The sequence below is a fragment of the Squalius cephalus genome, assembly GCF_949319135.1.
Source record: "Squalius cephalus genome assembly, chromosome: 3".
Taxonomy (NCBI): Eukaryota; Metazoa; Chordata; class Actinopteri; order Cypriniformes; family Leuciscidae; genus Squalius; species Squalius cephalus.
Window position 1 is genome coordinate 1,925,945 of NC_137124.1, and position 23,649 is coordinate 1,949,593.

At 39.1% G+C, this 23,649-nt stretch overlaps 1 protein-coding gene across 1 annotated transcript; it reads left to right on the forward strand.

The window, feature by feature from the left end:
• Positions 1 to 1,659: 1,659 nt before the first annotated feature.
• On the forward strand, positions 1,660 to 19,250 carry LOC307155032 (cerebellin-1-like). Its single transcript, XM_079865334.1, has 3 exons — positions 1,660 to 2,122; positions 5,019 to 5,138; positions 18,540 to 19,250. Exons 1-3 carry the CDS (start codon positions 1,856 to 1,858, stop codon positions 18,735 to 18,737), a joined length of 585 nt encoding a protein of 194 aa, XP_079721460.1. The 5' UTR covers positions 1,660 to 1,855; the 3' UTR covers positions 18,738 to 19,250.
• The last annotated feature ends 4,399 nt before the right edge of the window (positions 19,251 to 23,649 follow it).

Sequence of the window (23,649 nt, forward strand, 5' to 3'; positions counted from 1 at the left end):
CTGAACTCCAAACTGAATGTCAGAATGGGAAAGAAAGGTGATTTAAGCAATTTTTAGCGTGGCATGGTTGTTGGTGCCAGACGGGCTGGTCTGAGTATTTCACAATCTGCTCAGTTACTGGGATTTTCGCGCACAACCATTTCTAGGGTTTACAAAGAATGGTGTGAAAAGGGAAAAACATCCAGTATGCGGCAGTCCTGTGGGCGAAAATGCCTTATTGATGCTAGAGGTCAGAGGAGAATGGGCCGACTGATTCAAGCTGATAGAAGAGCAACTTTGACTGAAATAACCACTCGTTACAACCGAGGTATGCAGCAAAGCATTTGTGAAGCCACAACACGCACAACCTTGAGGCGGATGGGCTACAACAGCAGAAGACCCCACCGGGTACCACTCATCTCCACTACAAATAGGAAAAAGAGGCTACAATTTGCACGAGCTCACCAAAATTGGACAGCTGAAGACTGGAAAAATGTTGCCTGGTCTGATGAGTCTCGATTTCTGTTGAGACATTCAGATGGTGGAGTCAGAATTTGGCGTAAACAGAATAAGAACATGGATCCATCATGCCTTGTTACCACTGTGCAGGCTGGTGGTGGTGTAATGGTGTGGGGGATGTTTTCTTGGCACACTTTAGGCCCCTTAGTGCCAATTGGGCATCGTTTAAATGCCACGGCCTACCTGAGCATTGTTTCTGACCATGTCCATCCCTTTATGACCACCATGCACCCATCCTCTGATGGCTACTTCCAGCAGGATCTTTCTTCAAGCGTCTCGGAGACCTTCCCGCAGTTCTTCTGGATTTAGTCTGTCTCAGTTTCTTCTGTTTCTTCATGTAATCACAGACGGACTCGATGATGGTGAGATCAGATCAGACCGGCTGTTGTCAGACTCCTTGTGCAGACATAAATCTCACTGGATTATTACAATTAATGGCAAAAAGAATGTTTGGAAATGTAAACTGATATTTCCTACTGACACACTACAGCAAAAGATATAAATAACTGACTTACAACCATTTTTGGGGTGGGGATATTAATATGCCTAAGACTTTTGCACAGTACTGTAAATATAGAACAATCCTATGGCTCTGTGCTTCTGCTGTTGGTTATTATTGGAGATATTTGTAAAACATCAACAGCGGACTGTAAGCACTCCATCATTTATGAAGCCACATTAAATAAAAGCGACAGAAGACATGGGCTACACACACTTTCTATCACAATAATAATGTGTTCTCCTCATACTATTACCTGATATTTCCTTGATCTCGAGAAGCCTTGAATCTCTGACAGATGTTATATTGATATTTAAAGGGCTGAGTATATGGACAATGTATGGCACATTAAATCATTTTGACTATCCACAATATTAATCCATCAGTTTGACTATTTGTCAACTTTAAAAGTTAAACCTTCCCACATGACACTAAAAATATTACATGTAGTTAGTGTGTGTGTGTGTGTGTGTGTGTGTGTGTGTGTGTGTGTAACTAAAACAGAAAAATAGTAAGTGTGTGTGTAGGAATGTTGGGAAGCCTGATGGGAAGGCATATGGTCTCCTCAAGAGGCACGTCTCGTCCAGATGGCAAGTGAGTGTGTGTGTGTGTGTGTGTGTGTGTGTTGTGGTGATACAGTCACATATGCAGTATATCTCACAACACACAGAAACGCTGAAGTGCGAATTAATCCAATATCTCGAGTAACCGCACACAATCAGACCCGCTCTGCGCTGATCTCTGGACTCGGGTTCATTAGAGTCGAGATTAGATTAGCATTAGTTTTGGACCGACAAAGGAGAAGGTGAAACACACCTCATCATATTGAAACACTGGAGTGTATCTGAATCCTCCAGGATGGTTGTCTCGCGGGTCTCACTGCTCGCTGGGCTCCTGTGTGTGACGGGCTTCAGGGTCCGGGGCCAGAACGACACCGAGCCCATCGTGCTGGAGGGAAAGTGTTTAGTGGTGTGTGACTCCACTCCGACCACAGAGCCGGCCGGGAACGCTCTGGGAATGTCGGTGCGTTCGGGAAGCGGACGAGTCGCATTCTCAGCCGTTAGGAACAACAACCACGAGCCCTCGGAGATGAGCAACCGCACCATGACCATTTACTTCGACCAGGTAGAGTATGTGATTGATGCTTTAGCCGTTTTATCACCAGTGCATTTAACTGTAGTTACTAGGGAAGTAAAAATTACTGGTAGTTCGGTACTATGTCAATACTAAAGATAGTAAACCATTAGTTAGTAGTTATTGTATTTTTTTAACTGTAGTTACTAGGGATGTAAAAAATGACTAGTAGTTCGGTACTAAGTCAATACTAAAGATAGTAAACCATTAGTTAGTTGTTATTGTATTTTTTAACTATAGTTACTAGGGATGTACAAATTACTGGTAGTTCGGTACTATGTCAATACTAAAGATAGTAAACCACTAGTTAGTAGTCATTGTATTTTTTTAACTGTAGTTACTAGGGATGTAAAAATTACTGGTATTTTGGTACTAAGTCAATACTAAAGATAGTAAACCACTAGTTAGTAGTCATTGTATTTTTTTAACTGTAGTTACTAGGGATGTAAAAATTACTGGTAGTTCGGTACTAAGTCAATACTAAAGATAGTAAACCACTAGTTAGTAGTCATTGTATTTTTTTAACTGTAGTTACTAGGGATGTAAAAATTACTGGTAGTTTGGTACTTAGTCAATACTAAAGATAGTAAACCATTAGTTAGTAGTCATTGTATTTTTTTAACTGTAGTTACTAGGGATGTAAAAATTACAGGTAGTTCAGTACTAAGTCAATACTAAAGATAGTAAACCACTAGTTAGTAGTCATTGTATTTTTTTAACTGTAGTTACTAGGGATGTAAAAATTACTGGTAGTTTGGTACTTAGTCAATACTAAAGATAGTAAACCACTAGTTAGTAGTCATTGTATTTTTTTAACTGTAGTTACTAGGGATGTAAAAATTACTGGTAGTTCGGTACTAAGTCAATACTAAAGATAGTAAACCACTAGTTAGTAGTCATTGTATTTTTTTAACTGTAGTTACTAGGGATGTAAAAATTACAGGTAGTTCAGTACTAAGTCAGTACTAAAGATAGTAAACCATTAGTTAGTAGTTATTGTATTTTTTTAACTGTAGTTACTAGGGATGTAAAAAATGACTAGTAGTTCGGTACTAAGTCAATACTAAAGATAGTAAACCATTAGTTAGTTGTTATTGTATTTTTTAACTGTAGTTACTAGGGATGTAAAAAATGACTAGTAGTTCGGTACTAAGTCAATACTAAAGATAGTAAACCATTAGTTAGTTGTTATTGTACTTTTAACTGTAGTTACTAGGGATGTAAAAAATGACTAGTAGTTCGGTACTAAGTCAATACTAAAGATAGTAAACCATTAGTTAGTAGTCATTGTATTTTTTTAACTGTAGTTACTAGGGATGTAAAAATTACTGGTAGTTCGGTACTATGTCAATACTAAAGATAGTAAACCATTAGTTAGTAGTCATTGTATTTTTTTAACTGTAGTTACTAGGGATGTAAAAAATGACTAGTAGTTCGGTACTAAGTCAATACTAAAGATAGTAAACCATTAGTTAGTAGTTATTGTATTTTTTTAACTGTAGTTACTAGGGATGTAAAAATTACTGGTAGTTTGGTACTTAGTCAATACTAAAGATAGTAAACCATTAGTTAGTAGTCATTGTATTTTTTTAACTGTAGTTACTAGGGATGTAAAAATTACAGGTAGTTCAGTACTAAAGATAGTAAACCATTAGTTAGTAGTTATTGTATTTTTTTAACTGTAGTTACTAGGGATGTAAAAAATGACTAGTAGTTCGGTATTAAGTCAATACTAAAGATAGTAAACCATTAGTTAGTTGTTATTGTATTTTTTAACTGTAGTTACTAGGGATGTAAAAAATGACTAGTAGTTCGGTACTAAGTCAATACTAAAGATAGTAAACCATTAGTTAGTTGTTATTGTATTTTTTAACTGTAGTTACTAGGGATGTAAAAAATGACTAGTAGTTCGGTACTAAGTCAATACTAAAGATAGTAAACCATTAGTTAGTAGTCATTGTATTTTTTTAACTGTAGTTACTAGGGATGTAAAAATTACTGGTAGTTCGGTACTATGTCAATACTAAAGATAGTAAACCATTAGTTAGTAGTTATTGTATTTTTTTAACTGTAGTTACTAGGGATGTAAAAAATGACTAGTAGTTCGGTACTAAGTCAATACTAAAGATAGTAAACCATTAGTTAGTTGTTATTGTATTTTTTAACTATAGTTACTAGGGATGTACAAATTACTGGTAGTTCGGTACTATGTCAGTACTAAAGATAGTAAACCATTAGTTAGTAGTCATTGTATTTTTTTAACTGTAGTTACTAGGGATGTAAAAATTACAGGTAATTCAGTACTAAGTCAATACTAAAGATAGTAAACCATTAGTTAGTAGTTATTGTATTTTTTTAACTGTAGTTACTAGGGATGTAAAAATTACAGGTAATTCAGTACTAAGTCAATACTAAAGATAGTAAACCATTAGTTAGTAGCTATTGTATTTTTTTAACTGTAGTTACTAGGGATGTAAAAAATGACTAGTAGTTCGGTACTATGTCAATACTAAAGATAGTAAACCATTAGTTAGTTGTTATTGTATTTTTTAACTGTAGTTACTAGGGATGCAAAAAATACTCGTACTTTGATACTAAGTCAATACTAAAGATAGTAATTAGGGCTACACGATTAATCGCAATTTCCATGTAATCGCACTAAAACCGATTTGGCTTATCGCGATTTTGAAATCATAAAGGCTGTGATTATTTGTAATGCGCGCTTGTCATTGTCAGCTTGTCACACTGAGAGTTGGAGTCACTTATAACATGCATTTGAAAAAGCCACTGTATACTTCGACCAGGTGTAATGAATATGAGATTGATGCTTTAGCCGTTTTATCAGCAGTGCATGAAGCAACACGTGTGTTTTTGTGTCCCGTCGAAGGTTCTGGTGAACGTCGGGAGTCATTTCGATCCGGCACGGAGCGTTTTCCTGGCTCCCAGAAAAGGAGTGTACAGCTTCAGTTTCAATGTGGTCAAAGTCTACAACAGACAAACTATACAGGTGAATCATTCAACATTTAACATTTCACGTCACTCGTGAAGAATTTCATGAGAAACTTCAGTTTTATGTCCTTGTCTAGTCATGTTAATTCTAGCGCTTTCCACACATTACAGATTGTTTCAAAGTGATGAACAGGAAAATAACGGTAACACTTTACAATAAGGTCCATTAGTTAACATTAGTTAATGTATTAACTAACATGACCTAACCATGGACAATACATTTATACTGTATTTATTAATCTTTGTTAATGTTAGTTAATACAAATAAAGCTGTTCATTGTTTGTTCATGTTAGTTCACAGTGCAATCACTAATGTTAAGAAATACAACCTTTGATTTAAATAATGCATTAGTAAATGTTGAAATTATTATTAACTAATATTAGTAAATGCTCAAGAAGTATTGTTCATTCTTAGTTCATGTTAACTAAGGTAGTTAATTAATGTTAACTAATGCACCATATTGTAAAGTGTTACCAAAATTAAATTCATCAGATATTCTACAGTACCAAAGTTTGGGGGCATCTACTAATTCTTTATTATGATTATTTTCTACTTTTTTGCATATTAGTAAAGTTATTAAAACTAGGAGATAATACAAATTAAATGATGTTGTCAAGTTAAGTCACACTTATTTATATATGTGAAGAAATAACGGGAGGATGCAAATGCAAGTAAAATCTCAGTTTATTTAGAGAGCGGTCAGATGAAGACACAGGTCGGGGACAAACACTCAGGTGGAGATGAAGCAGGGACGAGATGGCGATCCGGTGGTGGTGCGGTGAACAGCGTGCTCGAGTGAAACAACCAGGAACCGTGGGACATCAGACGACACGAAGAACTGACGAAAATCCAGACGAAGAACTCTTCAGACGAGGCACAGGAACAGGACACACACCGAGGAACAACCACAACGATCTGACAATATGAGAGGGAAAATTACTGGGCATATAAAGGGAACTGGGATTGAAGACAGCTGGCGACACTAATCAACACAACGAGTAACCACACCCACACAATTACATTCACACAGACACATCAGCATGAGACAGCCGATTCATGAACCGTGACAGTACCCCTCTCCCTAGGAACGCCTCCTGGCGTTCCCAGACAACCCTACCTGTCGATTGTAATCATCGATAAGGGAGTGATCCAGAATGTCTCTAGCAGGTACCCAACTTCTCTCCTCCGGACCGTAACCCTCCCAGTCCACCAAGTACTGAAATCCGCGTCCCCTCCGTCTCGAGTCCAGAATGCGATGTACCAAATAGGTGGGTTCCCCATCTACGAGTCGCGGCGGGGGGGGAACCGGGGCAGGCGGATTAATATGAGAATAAAACACGGGCTTGATTTTAGACACATGGAAGGCGGAGTGAATTCTCCTGTACGCAGGAGGAAGTTTGAGTCGGACTGTCACCGGACTAATAATCTTGGTGACAGGAAACGGGCCAATGAATTTGGGAGCTAACTTGTTAGACACGGAGCGGAGCGGAATATTCTTAGTAGAAAGCCACACTTTTTGACCCACGACGTAAACGGGAGGCTTTGACCGGTGGCGGTCGGCCTTGGCCTTCATGCGCCGCCCTGCTTGGAGGAGAGTCTCACGGGCTCTAGTCCAAGTACGGCGACACCTCTGGACGAATGCGTGAGCGGAGGGGACCGCGACTTCGGATTCCAGACTAGGAAAAATTGGTGGCTGGTAACCTAAACTACACTCAAATGGCGAGAGGCCCGTGGATGACACTGGTAACGAATTGTGGGCGTACTCCACCATAGAAAGCTGTTGGCTCCAGGACGAAGGATTCTTGGCAACCAAACATCGCAACATTCTCTCGAGGTCCTGATTGGCTCGCTCAGACTGGCCATTGCTCTGGGGGTGATAGCCCGAGGACAGACTGACCGTGGCCCCCAGTAACTTACAAAATTCTCGCCAAAATTTGGACACGAATTGAGAACCTCTGTCAGAGACCACGTCCATCGGGAGGCCATGTAACCGAAAAACGTGATCTATGACTGTGACCGCTGTCTCCTTGGCTGAAGGTAATTTGGGCAAGGAGATGAAATGTGCCGCCTTCGAGAACCGGTCCACTACGGTTAAAACAACCGTCATGCCTCTGGAGGGCGGGAGGGCGGTGACAAAATCTAGAGCGATGTGGGACCAGGGTCTCGAAGGGACAGACAGCGGTCGAAGTAACCCATCTGGGGGCTGGTTAGATGTCTTACCAGTGGCACAAACTGAGCAAGCCAACACAAAATCGTGAATGTCGCGAGCCATTAATGGCCACCAGAATCGTTGTTTAACTAAAAAACTGGTTCGCGTCACTCCTGGATGACAAGCCACGTTGGAGCAATGACCCCATCGAATAACGTCGGACCGTAACCCCTCCGGAACAAACAAACGACCCGGTGGGCAACCAGGCGGAGGCGTTACCCCTTCTAGGGCTGTCTTGACCCTCGATTCGACCTCCCATACTAGAGTGGAGATGACAACCTTCTCAGGTAAAATACACTCGGGAGTCACCGGGCGTTCGGATGGATCAAAAATACGAGATAAAGAATCGGGTTTGATGTTTTTGGAACCCGGGCGGTACGAGAGAACAAAATCAAAACGTCCGAAAAAAAGAGCCCACCGAGCCTGCCTGGAGTTGAGTCTTTTAGCCGATCTGATGTACTCAAGATTCTTATGATCGGTCCAGACGATAAAGGGTACCCCCGAACCCTCCAACCAATGACGCCACTCCTCCAACGCTAACTTGACTGCCAACAACTCTCTGTTACCAATGTCATAATTACGTTCGGCAGGCGATAGTCGATGAGAGAAAAACGCGCAGGGATGCATCTTGTCGTCTGAGGAAGCGCGTTGTGAAAGCACTGCTCCTACTCCCACCTCTGACGCGTCGACCTCCACCACAAACTGACGTGTGGGATCAGGGGTGACAAGAATGGGAGCCGAAACGAAGCGACTCTTGAGGTTGTTGAACACTGCCTCGGCAGTGTTCGACCACCTGAACGTCATTCGGGGGGAGGTCAAGGCAGTCAGAGGTGCGACTAGTTGGCTGAAATTGCGAATGAAACGCCGGTAAAAATTGGCGAACCCCAGAAACCGCTGTAGGGCCTTACGGGAATCTGGACTTGGCCAATCTACCACAGCCTTAACCTTGTCAGGATCCATGCGCACTCCCTCAGAAGAGATGATGTACCCTAGGAAAGGAACAGACTGTGCATGAAACGCGCATTTCTCCGCCTTGACAAAAAGCCCATTCTCCAACAACCTCTGGAGCACTCGTCTGACGTGTTGAACGTGTTCCTGGAGAGACGAAGAAAAAATCAATATGTCATCCAGGTAAACATATATGAACTGATCTACCATGTCTCTCAACACGTCATTAACGAGTGCCTGGAAAACCGCTGGACTATTGGAAAGCCCGAAGGGCATAACCAAATATTCAAAGTGTCCTCTAGGGGTATTAAAAGCGGTTTTCCATTCATCCCCCTTCCTGATGCGAACCAAATGATATGCATTACGTAAGTCCAGTTTCGTGAAAATAGATGCTCCCTGCAACCTCTCGAAAGCTGAAGACATCAACGGCAAAGGATAAGAATTCTTTACCGTGATGTTGTTCAGCTCTCGGTAATCAATGCAAGGTCGCAGAGAACCATCCTTCTTTCCAACGAAAAAGAACCCCGCCCCCGCAGGAGAAGAGGAAGGTTGGATGAACCCAGAGGCTAGAGAATCAGAAATATATTTCTCCATGGCCTCCCTCTCGGGAACAGAAAGAGAGTAAAGTTTGCCCTTAGGCGGAGATTTACCTGGCAGTAGATCTATTGCACAGTCATAGGAACGATGCGGAGGAAGAGAAGCAGCACGAGACTTACTGAACACCTCCTTCAGGTCGAGGTACTCTGCGGGCACGTTAGACAAATCCGCCGCCTCACTCTGAAACACAGAACCAGACACAGAAGGACAGGCAGACACTAAACAGGACTCATGACAGTGGTTACTCCATGTGGAAACAGTGTTAGTGCACCAGTCGACACGGGGGTTGTGTCTGGAAAGCCACGGGTGTCCCAAAACCACTGGTGCAAGTGGTGAGTCCATGAGGAGGAATGAAATGAGTTCCGTGTGATTGCCAGAAGTGATGAGGGTGATTCTTTCAGTGGAATGAGTAATCCGGGGGAGTTCTTGACCATTGAGTGCGTTGACCGTAATCTGGTGTGAGAGAGGAGTGATGGGGATTTGAAGCTTAAGTGTGTAACACTTCCATTTTTTCATTTAGGTTGTGTTAACTAAAACGCACAAAAGGGGTTCTTTAGAAAGACTTGACCAGATTAGCAAATAACAAACTATAACATTGACAAACAGTATTCGGTCTACCAGCATCAAAGGAAAACACACCCCAAACCATAAACACAGTATTTGCTCACAGTGCAGCGCTTTATATTTTCACACATTAAATGACCCACACAACCCCAAATGTCTCTTCAATGTCCTGTTTTTCTCTCTTTAGACCCGGAAACACCCTAAAAGTCCAAACTAAACGAATCCAATCCTTTATCAGGATGCCTGCGAAAGTTCATATAATAATCCAAGGCCGATGCCAGTAAATTGTCACATGACGTAGCAAACAAATAATCCGCCCATACAAGAAAAGAATGCGATCCTTGGTTTGCTGTTATATCACGCAAATAGGAGAAAGAACAAAACCAATCGATCTCACCAACTCCGTTGAACAAGTCCAGCCAGCCGTCTGTGAAGATTATGTTGACGCGTCCTCAGTTGGGTAACGCGCTCGCTTTCTCCACAATACATGCGGCGTATTCTTATATGCCTCACCAACTCCGTTGAATAAGTCCAGCCAGCCGTCTGTGAAGATTATGTTAACGCATCCTCAGTTGGGTAACGCGCTCGCTTTCCACATACTACATGCGGCGTTTAACTTATATATAGTCCGTTTTTTTAGTAGTGATGCTTTATTTTTCTTTACCACCCCAGAGAAAACAATTTACCACTAAAACTAGTAGCTGCAGCAACTGAGTACCAGCGCCCTTCCTGCCCCTCACACACCTGTTTCCTATATCCGTTTAGGTGCACGGTGATAGGCGGGCCCCGGCATATCAGCCAGCATTTGTCCTTATAAAAAACACCCATATCTATACCATCACACACACAGTGGAAGTAAACATGATAAATACATATAAACGAGTACATACCCATATCACTCAGATATTATATGAAACCTACAAACATATATGCAATCATCTTCTATACTTAAACACCTTTAATGATCCTTTTTAAGTAATGATGCCTAAACTAATGTGGCAGTGTCACAAGTGCAAGTTTGAAGTCCATGAAATTACCCTCTGCTCCCGAATCCAGTAATGCGTTGGTGCAGTGCGACGACGTTCGCCATCTCAGTCTTACCGGGAGGAGGGTCGATGATGGTGATGAGGTCTTCTCGGCGGAGATCCCACCCGATAGTAGCCTCATACTTACTACCGGGCTTGCCCTTTTACCGGGCAGGCATGGATGAAATGGCCCGCCCGGCCACAGTACAGACAGAGGCCTTGGGATCTCCGCCTTTCCCTCTCCTCCCGGGAAAGCCGAGCTCTCCCCACCTGCATGGGCTCATGATCGAATGTGGGGCTGACCGCGCTCGCGCCACTGGGCTGGAAATCCTCCGTGCTGGGCTGTGGATGGCTGGTACGCGTCAATCTGGTCACACGATTCAGACGAGCGTCTACTCTCAAAGCAAGTTCCACCAATCCATTTAGCGTCTCAGGTAAGTCCAAAGCATAAATTTCTCTTTGAACGCGGTCAGCCAGCCCATGCAGGAACATATCCCACTGCGCCTCCTCGTTCCAACGGCACTCTGCGGCCAGGGTGCGGAACCGGATGGAAAAGTCCGCCACCGAGCCTTCTCCCTGTCTCAGTTCGGCGAGTAATCTGGCCGCCTCCTTACCCGCCACAGCACGATCGAATACCCTCTTCATTTCTTCGGAGAGTGCCTGGAACGAGGTGCAGCAGTTGTCTCCGTTCTCCCACACCGCCGTTCCCCAAAGCGCTGCTCTCCCTGACAGCAGGGTCAATACAAATGCCACCTTCGCCTGTTCACTATGGAAAGTGCGTGGCTGTAGAGCGAAATGCATGGAACATCTCGTGAGGAACGCTCTGCAAAACTCCGGCTCGCCGGAATAACCCTCAGGTGTGGGTAGGCGTGGCTCTGGGCGATCAGCTGCAGCAGGCGCTGGTGGTGGGGGAACGGGCGGCGTGGGGGGCGCAGTGGGAGTCCGTAGAAGTTGTACCTGTTGGGTGAGCTCGGACACCTGCTTCACGAGTGCTTGCACCGCACGACCTGTGCCCGAGATGCTTTCCTCTTGTTGGTCCATACGTGAGATACTGTGGGCGATGAAATCGTTGATCTGGGACGTACTTGCTGCATCCATGATGAGGTCAGATCGTTCTGTGAAGAAATAACGGGAGGATGCAAATGCAAGTAAAATCTCAGTTTATTTAGAGAGCGGTCAGATGAAGACACAGGTCGGGGACAAACACTCAGGTGGAGATGAAGCAGGGACGAGATGGCGATCCGGTGGTGGTGCGGTGAACAGCGTGCTCGAGTGAAACAACCAGGAACCGTGGGACATCAGACGACACGAAGAACTGACGAAAATCCAGACGAAGAACTCTTCAGACGAGGCACAGGAACAGGACACACACCGAGGAACAACCACAACGATCTGACAATATGAGAGGGAAAATTACTGGGCATATAAAGGGAACTGGGATTGAAGACAGCTGGCGACACTAATCAACACAACGAGTAACCACACCCACACAATTACATTCACACAGACACATCAGCATGAGACAGCCGATTCATGAACCGTGACAATATAGCGATTTAACCAATACTGATTATTGTAAAATTAATCAATTATGAAACAAATTCATGTTCAACACTAAAGCAGCTCTACAGAAGATAAGAGTGTTGTTATTAAACTCAATTCGGTTCAGTGTCATTCAATTCAGAAACAGGTTTAATGATGCGAAGTTAATCAATTATGTCATTAATTAAATTGAAACTTTTTGGTTAGACTACCAAAGAAAAGTAAAAAAAAATTTTTTTTTTTAAATCTGCCATTGCTAGGACACATTTCTGAAAGTCGCTTTTTCAAAACTCTTCATACATTTCTCATAACCAACTTTCAGCTTCACATTCAAGATGCGCTAAAACTATCAATTATAACTCGTTATAATTAATTATAAATATTTGGATCAGTTAACCGAATTAACTAGATGTACCTGTATTAATATTACTATATCATTTCCGTTTTTACCCATGTATGTGTGATTTGTATGTGTTTGTTTAGATTAGTTGTGTGTGCAGCTACATGCTAAGAAAGAGTTATTTTTCTGCGGCCACAACAAAAAGCTAACAACTAATCTAAACAACAATCATTGTTTGTGGAGACTTCAACATAGATATGCTCAATCCAAATAAGCATAAATTGACAGAAAATTGTATTAGCACAATCTATAGCTTGAATTTGTACCCTAAAATCACTAGACCTACGAGGATAACGACCCATAGCGCTACACTAATTGATAATATTCTAACAAATTAAATCTTTAATGAGGCAATAAGTGGAATATTAATAAGTGACATCAGTGATCATTTGCCCGTATTTACAGTGTTTGATAGTGATTGTAAGCCTCATCAGGAACCACTAAGTAAATTCAAAAGATTAAGATCAGAAGAGTCCTTGAATGTTTTTAAGAATGATTTATTTGTACAAAATTGGGACGGTGTATATGACAAGAGCAATGTACATGATGCCTATGATGAGTTTATGAGAATATTTAAACAACTATATGACAAAAATTGTCCATTGAAGAAAATATGTACAATTTCAAATAAAAAAGGTCATCCCTGGATTACAAAGGGATTGAAAAATGCAATCAAAAAGAAGAACTTGCTTTATAAGGAGTTTTTTAAACAAAGAACCAAAGAGGCGGAAAATAAGTATAAGAAATATAAAAATAAATTGACTAATATCTTGAGGAAAACTAAGAAAGATTATTACAATAAATTAATAGAAACTAAGAAATCTGATGTGAGGGAAATGTGGAAAATATTGAATAAAGTAATAAAAAAATCTTCTGGCCAATTAAGTTATCCTAAATATTTTAATATGGGAGACAAAGACAATTATAATATGATAGAGGTGGCAAATACTTTCAATACATTTTTTGTCAATATTGGGAAAGAGCTGGCAGAGAATATTCCTGACCCCAGAAATGATCAATATGGTTATTGCTCTATTGAAAGAAATGTAAATTCAATGTTCCTTTCTCCGGTGGAGGAAAGTGAGATAATTCAAATTGTTTAAAAATGTAAGAATAAAACTTCAAATGATTGTAACAATGTTGATATGACGGTGGTGAGAAATGTTATTGATGCCATTTCAAAACCTCTTACCTATATTTACAATTCATCATTTCAATCTGGCACATTTCCTAATCAAATGAAAATAGCAAAGGTCATTCCACTCTATAAATCAGGAGACAAACATCAATTTACATACTATAGACCGGTTTCTCTGCTTCCACAATTTTCAAAAATTCTGGAAAAACTTTTTATCAATTGTCTTGACAACTTTTTGGAAAAAAATAATATATTTAATGAATGTCAGTATGGATTTAGAGCAAAAAGGGCAACATCAATTGCATTGTTAGATTTTATAGAAGAAATATCAAGTTCAGTAGATAACAAAATGCATACTATTGGAATATTTGTTGATTTACAGAAGGCGTTTGATACCATCAATCATGAAATTTTGTTAAGAAAATTAGAGCGATATGGGATCCGAGGAAAGGTATTAAACTGGATAAGAAGTTATTTGACTCAGCGAAAGCAGTTTGTGAAGCTGGGAGATTATTTTTCTGAATGCTTGGAAATTTCTTGTGGAGTCCCACAGGGGGCAGTGTTAGGCCCGAAATTGTTTCTTATTTACATTAATGATTTATGCCAAGTGTCAGAAGTATTGAAATTAGTGTTGTTTGCTGATGACACTAATATTTTTTGTTCAGGCAGTGATCTACAGTTGCTAGTGCAGGAGGCAAATAAGGAATTAGAGAAGATTAAATTATGGTTTGATACAAACAAATTATCACTAAATTTAAAGAAAACAAAATTAATGATGTTTGGTAATGGTCAAAATAATTTGCAAATTGAAATTAAGATGGATGGAGTGGTCATTGAAAAGGTTAATGAAATAAAGTTTTTAGGAGTTATCATTGACAATAAAGCGAACTGGAAACCACACATTAGTTATGTTAGGAGTAAGGTTTCAAGGAGTATAGCAATAATTGGCAGAGCAAGACCAGTTTTAAATCAGAAGTCTTTACGTATGCTTTATTGTTCATTAGTTTTGCCATACTTTACTTATTGTGTGGAAATGTGGGGAAACAATTATACAACAACAGTTCAGCCACTTGTCATTTTACAGAAGAGAGCTTTAAGGATCATTCATGGGGCGGGTTATAGGGAACATACTAATATATTTTTTATGGAGTCCAAATTACTAAAATTTAAAGATTTGGTGGATTTACAGACTGTGCAAATCCTATATAGGGCAAAGTGTAATGATTTACCTCAAAATGTACAAAAGTTATTTACTTGGAGAGAAGGAGGGTATGTGTTGAGAGGAAAACTAAATTTCATATTACCAATGGTACACAGTAGGAAGAAAAGTTTTTGTGTTTCCATACAAGGGGTGAAACTGTGGAATAACTTAAATGAGAAGCTTAAGAAATGTCCAAATATAAAACAATTCAGGAAAAGATTTAAAGAAATTATTTTTGAACGTTATAAAAATGAAGGAAAATGAGTTGGTTAAGCCAGAATGTCTGTTGCTAACATATTGTATAAATGTATGAAGATTTATGTGTTTGTGTTTTGTAAAAAAAAACTAATGTATTAAGAGTTTGAAAGAGGGGTGGGAATTAACAAGTGTTAAACCTCAGCCCACTCCTTTTCAAGCAGCGGTGAATTTTATTTGTTGGATCATCAGTGTTTTTGTCAATTATTGTTTTATGTTGTACATACTGTACACTTTTTCATTGTATGCTTGAAAAAAAAAAAAAAAAAAAAATTAAAATAAAAAAACACATACAAATCACGCATACAATGGGTAAAAACGGAAACAGAAACAGGGGAATGAAGCAATGACACAAATTATTTAACCATATGAACCAATCCATCAGTCTAAAGCACCTTGTGAACAAGGGGTCTACCGCTGATACTAAACCTCCGTTTAGTTTGTTAAATGTACAAGACTTGCAATGCCTAAGACGTTGAATGAGCATCCGGATGCAGTCTCAGGAGAAAGTCTTGATGGTTTAGTGTGTCGACGGTGTTGAAGTTGCAATCAATTTCTTCCACACTGAACGAAGAAATTATGAAATTCTGATGTTAGTTTGACTGTCATGGTCAAGGAAGTTACAATGTTTGGGGTATTAAATGAGGATTATTTTGATAGAAAGCATGGTATAGATAAGGTTACATTAACTAGTGTTTCTATCATAAAGCATGCATAAAACAGGATACAATACAAAAGACACTATACAAGACGGTAATAATCATACTGTAAGAATTGATTTTCCTGCTAAGACAGAAGATCACAAAGAAAGAGCACAGGACATTGTCCTGTCCAAACTTATCTCCTTCCTCATCTCTCCATCCCCTTCTCCCTCCACCCTTCCTCTTCTCCCTCCTCAAGTCACTGAAAGTTCATTAAGATTGTCTATATATATGGTGTATCTTGTGAATCTATTGTTTTTCCTTTTCATGTTTGGTATCATTTTAAGTGTCTCAGTGCGATTGGTAAAATGGTCTTAATTTCATTGCAGTCATTGGTTTAATGAGAAAGATTGAGAACTTAGGAGAATCCTGTTTCTCCTCTCTGGGTGATGTCTCTTCAAGATATCTCCCCTCTCCGCCGAAACCAGGTGTTACCCCCTGGGGTACATGAATTGACCCAAAACAACTCTAAAAAATATTGGTACAACCCTTTTGTTCTGGTCTGGGTATATTAGGGTAGGTGGCAGAGCAGTCTTTGGGACCCTGTAACCAGGAAAACCCCCATGCAGTGCTGTATCAGTGTCTTCCCTGAGGCTTACACTCGGAACACACTCACACACCGCTGTGTGTCTGTGTCAGGAATGTCACTAAATTCTAATTAATTAAGTGAACTTCACTGGAGCGCTGAAAAGACACACACGCATTATACCTTCGCCCACACCGTTGGATTCCGTCGTTGGGCCAATGGGTGGTCTTTACAATACACACAATGTCCTGGAGATATGCATGTTCCTTCATAGAAGGTTTGCCTATAACTGAATGGAAAGTCATTTTGTATGGGCCTTATGTGTCTTTCCTATGGTCCACCTTATTAATGTGGGCACCTTATTTCATATTTATTTCATTGCATTCGGGCAGCTTATTTCATTATTTGTCACATTATTATTTTTTTTTTTTTTTTTAGATATTTCAAATTTGGTATTACTGTAGAAATGTAGCAGAAGAGTAGAAAAGTGTATGTAAACATGTGCAAATTGTCCTGTAGGTGCCTTGAGTTTTGGTGGTGTTTGTGTTTGAGTGGGAAAAAAAGAATGAAGGATGAAGGACCTGCGCCTGGACATGACGACATCGCAGTCCTGAAGTCTCACCAGTCCCTCCCTTGTGAAGGCCTCCTTCCCTTCACCTCAGTACAGATAAAACATTGTCGGGATTATTCCGGTTCGCGTGGCTACGCCGAAGCGATAAATAATTCTGTATTATATATATTTTTTAGGCCAGACAAGTAGTATGTTGAGGGTTGATTTGTAAAGAAGGACTACACACCTGCACACATATATATTCAAACACGCATACCTATAGACTGAACACGTAATAGGGGAGCGCGGGGCACAACCTAACGCGGGGTTAGTTGTAACACGCTTGTTTTAAATACTTCCGCACATGCTTGGATGAGGGAACTTTGTTTATTTACTAGTTGCCATATCAACACTATATAGTAAAAAAAAATCCGCCAAATTTTTTTTAATTTTGGAAGATATCCATAGACATTTATTAAACCATAGCAAAAGTAAATTTCTTACTTAAGTTAATTTTTCATCTCTATTTTTTGTGTTTATTTAAAATTAGACAAATCTGATATTATTTTAATCTCCAAGATGTTATTTAACAGTTGAGATAGTTCTTTAATGCTTCGCTAACTAGCAGAAGACACTAGCCGGGTTTAAATCCCAGTTGTGCAGGCGGGGCATGTTGTAACACTGCGTTACAATGTGCCCCTATTAGAAATATGCTATTATATTCTATACTTTTATTAATTTTATTGAGAAAACGTGAGAAAAAGGTGAATAAAGACTGAGAGTCAATGTTCAGAAATTACTAATTATTTATTTGTTTTGAACTATGTTGTATAGCTGTGTTTTCCTGTGTTCATGGTCAAAACTCAAAAATGAGTTTATATTTAATTATTAAAAACGCCATTATTTTATATGAAAAAGTTTTTTAATTGTATTTTATTTAGAAAATATTTTACTTTGTTTTGTATATTTTTTTAATTAGATCAGATAACATTTTAAGCTGTCATATGTTATGTTACAATGTACCCCACCTATGGGGCATGTTGTCACATTTCACTTCCATTCTATCGGGGTATATCAAGAAAAAAGTATATACTGTATTAATAAAACAAAAACACATAATTGTACTAGACATGTGTGAAATTAATGTGGGAAAAAATAAATACTCTGAACCATAAGTAGATTTACACAAACTGAGAAAGTCAAAAAGCGTTAGGTTGTGCCCCGCTCTCCCCTACGCATGTGCACGCCGTCAGCGTTCTCACAGGTTTGCGTTTTTTTTTTTTCATGGTTTCATTTGCGTTCACGATTCACCAGGCACTGTTGTTGTGTGAGAGAGCGGCCGGAGCGCGTTAAGGGTTTTCTGTGAGAACGGTGTGTGTTAGCGGCCCCTAAGTTAATAACTAATGATCGTTGCGACGGAAGTGAATCAATCAAACCAACTTTAGCTGGACAATAACTTTATTCTAGATCTGCTGTAAAGCCTGAACAATCTCTGTTACTGTAATCTCCTGTTATCACTGTAAAGCTGCTGTGAAACTCTATATTGTTAAAGCGCTGTATAAATCAAGGTGACTTTTGAAAAAAGTCGTCATTGAACGTATTTTGTGTCAAAGCAGTGATAAATGATCCATAGTTTGCCTCACATAGACTGATGTTGTGATCACTGTGTGAAGTTTTGAAGAAGTGATCATATTGAGAAATGTGTCCTAGCGACTGTCCTAACTGTCTACCTGTCCGTCCAGGTGAGTCTGGTGTTGAACGGCTGGCCGGTGTTCTCTGCTTTCGCCGGCGATCAGGACGTGACGCGCGAGGCGGCGACCAACGCTGGTCTGGTGACCATGGAGAGAGGAGATAAAGCCTCGCTCAAACTGGAGAGAGGAAACCTGATGGGCGGATGGAAATACTCCACCTTCTCGGGGTTCCTTGTTTTTCCCCTGTAGAAACAGAAGTTTGTGTGGAAAACAGAGACACTGATGAAAGAACACATTCAGCAGAAGGACGTTTGTAGGAGTTCACAAGTGTGATGATTCTTCAGCCTGTTCTTTTCATTTAGATCTACTTACTTTCGCTGATGGACTTCTTCCTCTGCAACCTTTATTTCTTTATGCATGAACCTGCTTCTTAAAGGGATAGTTCACCCAAAAATGAAAATTCTGTCATCATTTACTCACCCTCAAGTTGTTTCAAACCTGTAAGAATTTATTTTTTCTGCTGAACACAAAAGAAGATATTTAGAAAAATGTCTGTAACCAAACAGTTGATGGACACCATTGACTTCCATAGTATTTTTTTTTCCTACTATGGAAGTCAATGGGGTCCATCAACTGTTTGGTTACAGACATTTTTCTAAATATCTTCTTTTGTGTTCAGCAGAAAAAAAATAATTCTTACAGGTTTGAAACAACTTTGAGGGTGAGTAAATGATGACAGAATTTTCATTTTTGGGTGAACTATCCCTTTAATACATGATTAAGGGGGGTAATATGTAGAAACCCTTGTTATTAGCGACACCGGTGGTCATCACGTGAACTGCAGCAGCAAGAGCTTTAGATGAATATGTGAATATGTGCTGCAGTTTTTCTCTCGATAACATAATAAACACACAACAAAACTGAGAAACAGCAGTTCAGAAAGTATGTGGATGTTTGCAGCAGCTCTGAGATTCACCGGCATCACGACGACAGATGAGGTTTGATTATTTATTATAAAGTATATTTGAGACTATAGACTCTATAGATCTGTCTCTGTGAGACTGTAGTTTGAATGAATCCCTTTTCTTTGCATGGCACATTTACATTACAGTACAGAACGGCTCTTTCGGTGTTATCCTGAACATTGTATAAGCATTCGTTCGTGTTCATGTGTCATTGATTGGAGGAGAGGCTCTCGGGAGCGTAAACATCACATCCTTTTGATTTTCCAGCCAAAAACATCCCAAGTCCTCCACGTAAAAATCAATCTACAGGCTTTCAAAGACAACCTAAGACACTGGGGAAGGTCTCATTTTTTCATATTTTTCCTTGCAAGCTGTTCACACATTGGCATTAAAAAGCAATTAATACATGAAAATTCTTACGTATCGCCCCTTTAACATGTTACATTGCACTTTCAGTGTACAACATGGGATACAAACATGCTTCTTTTTCAACAAATAATCAGCCAAAGGTGCTGAACCTCAGGACATCAAACTAAATATGACACAAGCTCTTCTGTTTTCTGTTTGCATGGGGTCTGTATCCTCGTAACCCTGATTTCTGTCGTTTAAATAAAATGTCAAGAAAAAAACACTGATAGGGGAAACAAGGACACAAAAAAAGTATATGCATAAAGCATATGAATAATTATTTTCAAATATCAGTTCAACAGATTATGTCACAAAGATGGCAGTGATTTTAATGGCCAGATGTAGTTGAGTCGTCTGAGGTTGGACAGGCCAAAAATCACAGATTTAAAGGAGGGATACAGACATTTTGTGTTCAAAACTAGTTTTTACAACTGTACAATAAAATGTTTATGTCTTGAAGCATGAAAGACTCTTGATTGGGTTTTCCTTTGTTTTTTTTTTGAAAGAATATAGGTTTAAAATACCAGCCATGATATTGATAATTATAAAAACAAGCTTTGATTATCATGATATTTTTATGACTTTTAATGGCAAAACCATTTTCATGCACTGGTATGGGAAAGAAACCATCCAAAATACACATTTAGTGTATTAGTACACATAAAGTGTTTATTTTATTGCACTTCATCTATTTGAGTCTGTTGATTACAATACACATTTTTAAATGCCGTTTTCACAAAATTATTTTTTCCTCCACTTCAGTAAAACTTCTTTACACCAAAACTTACAGTTTTATTCCTCTCTATATTCTGAAGGTTTTTACTGAAGGGTTTGTTCATATATCATTCAACCTGATTTATACAACATTTTATTCCTAAAAAACATGGTACATTTTTTTTTTTTTTTTTTTAAGAATTTTTAATCTGTCTTCATCCAATTTATCAGATTTCAGTTCTGTAAATGTATGCAAATTAGTGCATATTTAATTAAAAGGTTTCATTTGCATATTTAAACAGGCCCGTAACATTTCCCAAAACCTGTAAAACATAAGAATTATCCTAATGTACAGTGATTAATCAATTGGGTCACATTTATTCACGTTTCTCACCCAATTCACCGGTAAGTCTTGCCTTAAAAACGCCTCATGCTTCATTCTGCCATGAAGGTCAGAGTGTAAACGGACACAAGTGTCTGCAGAGTCTATTTATTATCATTATCCGCCATCTGTTGTGGGTCAGAGCCAAAGAAAAAGCAGCTTCCCGTGGGCCGTCCGAGGACAGCAGGTCTCCGGCCCGCTAACACTCACTCGCTCTTTTCTGGCATCGCGTGTTCTCGTTTGCAGAACATCATCAATTATTTTGCATATTAAAAGAGAATGTTAGAATAAGGGATGTGCACGGAAAACGTGATTATTTTTATAGATATAATGGTAACACTTTACAATAAGGTTCATTAGTTAACTACCTTAGTTAACATGAACTAAGAGTGAATACTTCTACAGCATTTGATAATCTTAGTTAATATTAATTTCAACATTTACTAATACATTATTAAAATGAAAGGTTGTATTAGTTAACATTAGTTAATGCACTGTGAACTAACATGAACAAACAGCTGTATTTTTATTAACTAACATTAACAAAGATTAATAAAAACTGTAACAAATGTATTGCTCATTGCTAGTTCATGTCAGTTAATAGAATAATTAATGTTAACTAATGAACTTTATTGTAAAGTGTTACCGATATAATTGAGAAAGGCGTGAATAGGTAAGTTTCCTACTGTTAGTTTCCATTAATATCGCAGCCCCCCCGCTCCGCAGTGTTTTGTCCAGAACACCAGGAGAGATGCGTCACGAGCGGGTCGATGCGCGCAGGATCCGCTCGCACAGATGGGATGATGGGATTGGGAAGGTTCTGATGCCAGGAGCCTGTTGACTAAACCACACCATCCTCCTCATATGACTGATCATAAAGCACAGGGAATATCCAACACACGGAGACACAGCTTGGGAAAAATATACAGTTATAGCCACAAAAGAAAAAGAAAAAACATGGTTTGGTTGTAATTATGACACACTAAGTAAAAAAAAACAAAAGTAACTTATGATATACTAAGTGATACGTATACATGGAAGCTTGTTTCCGCCATGGAAAAATACACAAATAAATGGAAAAATAAAAAAGGTAATTGCGACTTTTTATCTCACAATTCTGACTTTTTTTCCTCACAATTGCAAGTTTACATTTGCGAATTATAAAGTCAGAATTGCATGATATAAAGTCATAATTGTGTGATATAAAGTCAGAATTGCGTGATATAAAGTCAGAATTGCCTGATGTAAAGTCAGAATTGTGTGATATAAAGTCAGAATTGCGTGATATAAAGTCAGAATTGCCTGATGTAAAGTCAGAATTGTGTGATATAAAGTCAGAATTGTGTGATATAAAGTCAGAATTGCCTGATATAAAGTCAGAATTGCGTGATATAAAGTCAGAATTGCCTGATGTAAAGTCAGAATTGCCTGATGTAAAGTCAGAATTGCCTGATGTAAAGTCAGAATTGCCTGATATAAAGTCAGAATTGTGTGATATAAAGTCAGAATTGCGTGATATATAGTCAGAATTGTGAGATATAAAGTCAGAATTAAAGTCAGAATTGCCTGATATATAGTCAGAATTGTGAGATATAAAGTCAGAATTGTGAGATATATAGTCAGAGTTGCCTGATATAAAGTCAGAGTTGTGTGATATATAGTCAGAGTTGCGTGATATAAAGTCAGAGTTGCGTGATATAAAGTCAGAGTTGCGTGATATAAAGTCAGAGTTGCGTGATATAAAGTCAGAGTTGCCTGATATAAAGTCAGAGTTGCGTGATATAAAGTCAGAGTTGCCTGATATAAAGTCAGAGTTGCCTGATATAAAGTCAGAATTGCGTGATATATAGTCAGAGTTGCGTGATATATAGTCAGAATTGCGTGATATAAAGTCAGAATTGCGTGATATATAGTCAGAGTTGCGTGATATATAGTCAGAGTTGCGTGATATAAAGTCAGAGTTGCGTGATATAAAGTCAGAATTGCGTGATATAAAGTCAGAGTTGCGTGATATAAAGTCAGAATTGCGTGATATATAGTCAGAGTTGCGTGATATATAGTCAGAATTGCGTGATATAAAGTCAGAGTTGCGTGATATATAGTCAGAGTTGCGTGATATAAAGTCAGAGTTGCGTGATATAAAGTCAGAGTTGCGTGATATAAAGTCAGAGTTGCGTGATATAAAGTCAGAGTTGCCTGATATAAAGTCAGAGTTGCGTGATATAAAGTCAGAGTTGCCTGATATAAAGTCAGAGTTGCCTGATATAAAGTCAGAATTGCGTGATATATAGTCAGAGTTGCGTGATATATAGTCAGAATTGCGTGATATAAAGTCAGAATTGTGTGATATATAGTCAGAGTTGCGTGATATATAGTCAGAGTTGCGTGATATAAAGTCAGAGTTGCGTGATATAAAGTCAGAATTGCGTGATATAAAGTCAGAGTTGCGTGATATAAAGTCAGAATTGCGTGATATATAGTCAGAGTTGCGTGATATATAGTCAGAATTGCGTGATATAAAGTCAGAGTTGCGTGATATAAAGTCAGAGTTGCGTGATATAAAGTCAGAGTTGCGTGATATAAAGTCACCAGGAGCCTGTTGACTAAACCACACACACCATCACTCCTGATCCTCCTCCTCATATGACTGATCATAAAGCACAGGGAATATCCAACACACGGAGACACAGCT

Bases quoted from the DNA above. Each gene is read 5' to 3' on its own strand.
- LOC307155032 (XM_079865334.1), top strand. From the start codon at position 1,856: ATGGTTGTCTCGCGGGTCTCACTGCTCGCTGGGCTCCTGTGTGTGACG. The intron at 2,123-5,018 runs GTAGAGTATGTG...GTCCCGTCGAAG, and splicing joins TGACCATTTACTTCGACCAG to GTTCTGGTGAACGTCGGGAG. The intron at 5,139-18,539 runs GTGAATCATTCA...CTGTCCGTCCAG, and splicing joins ACAACAGACAAACTATACAG to GTGAGTCTGGTGTTGAACGG.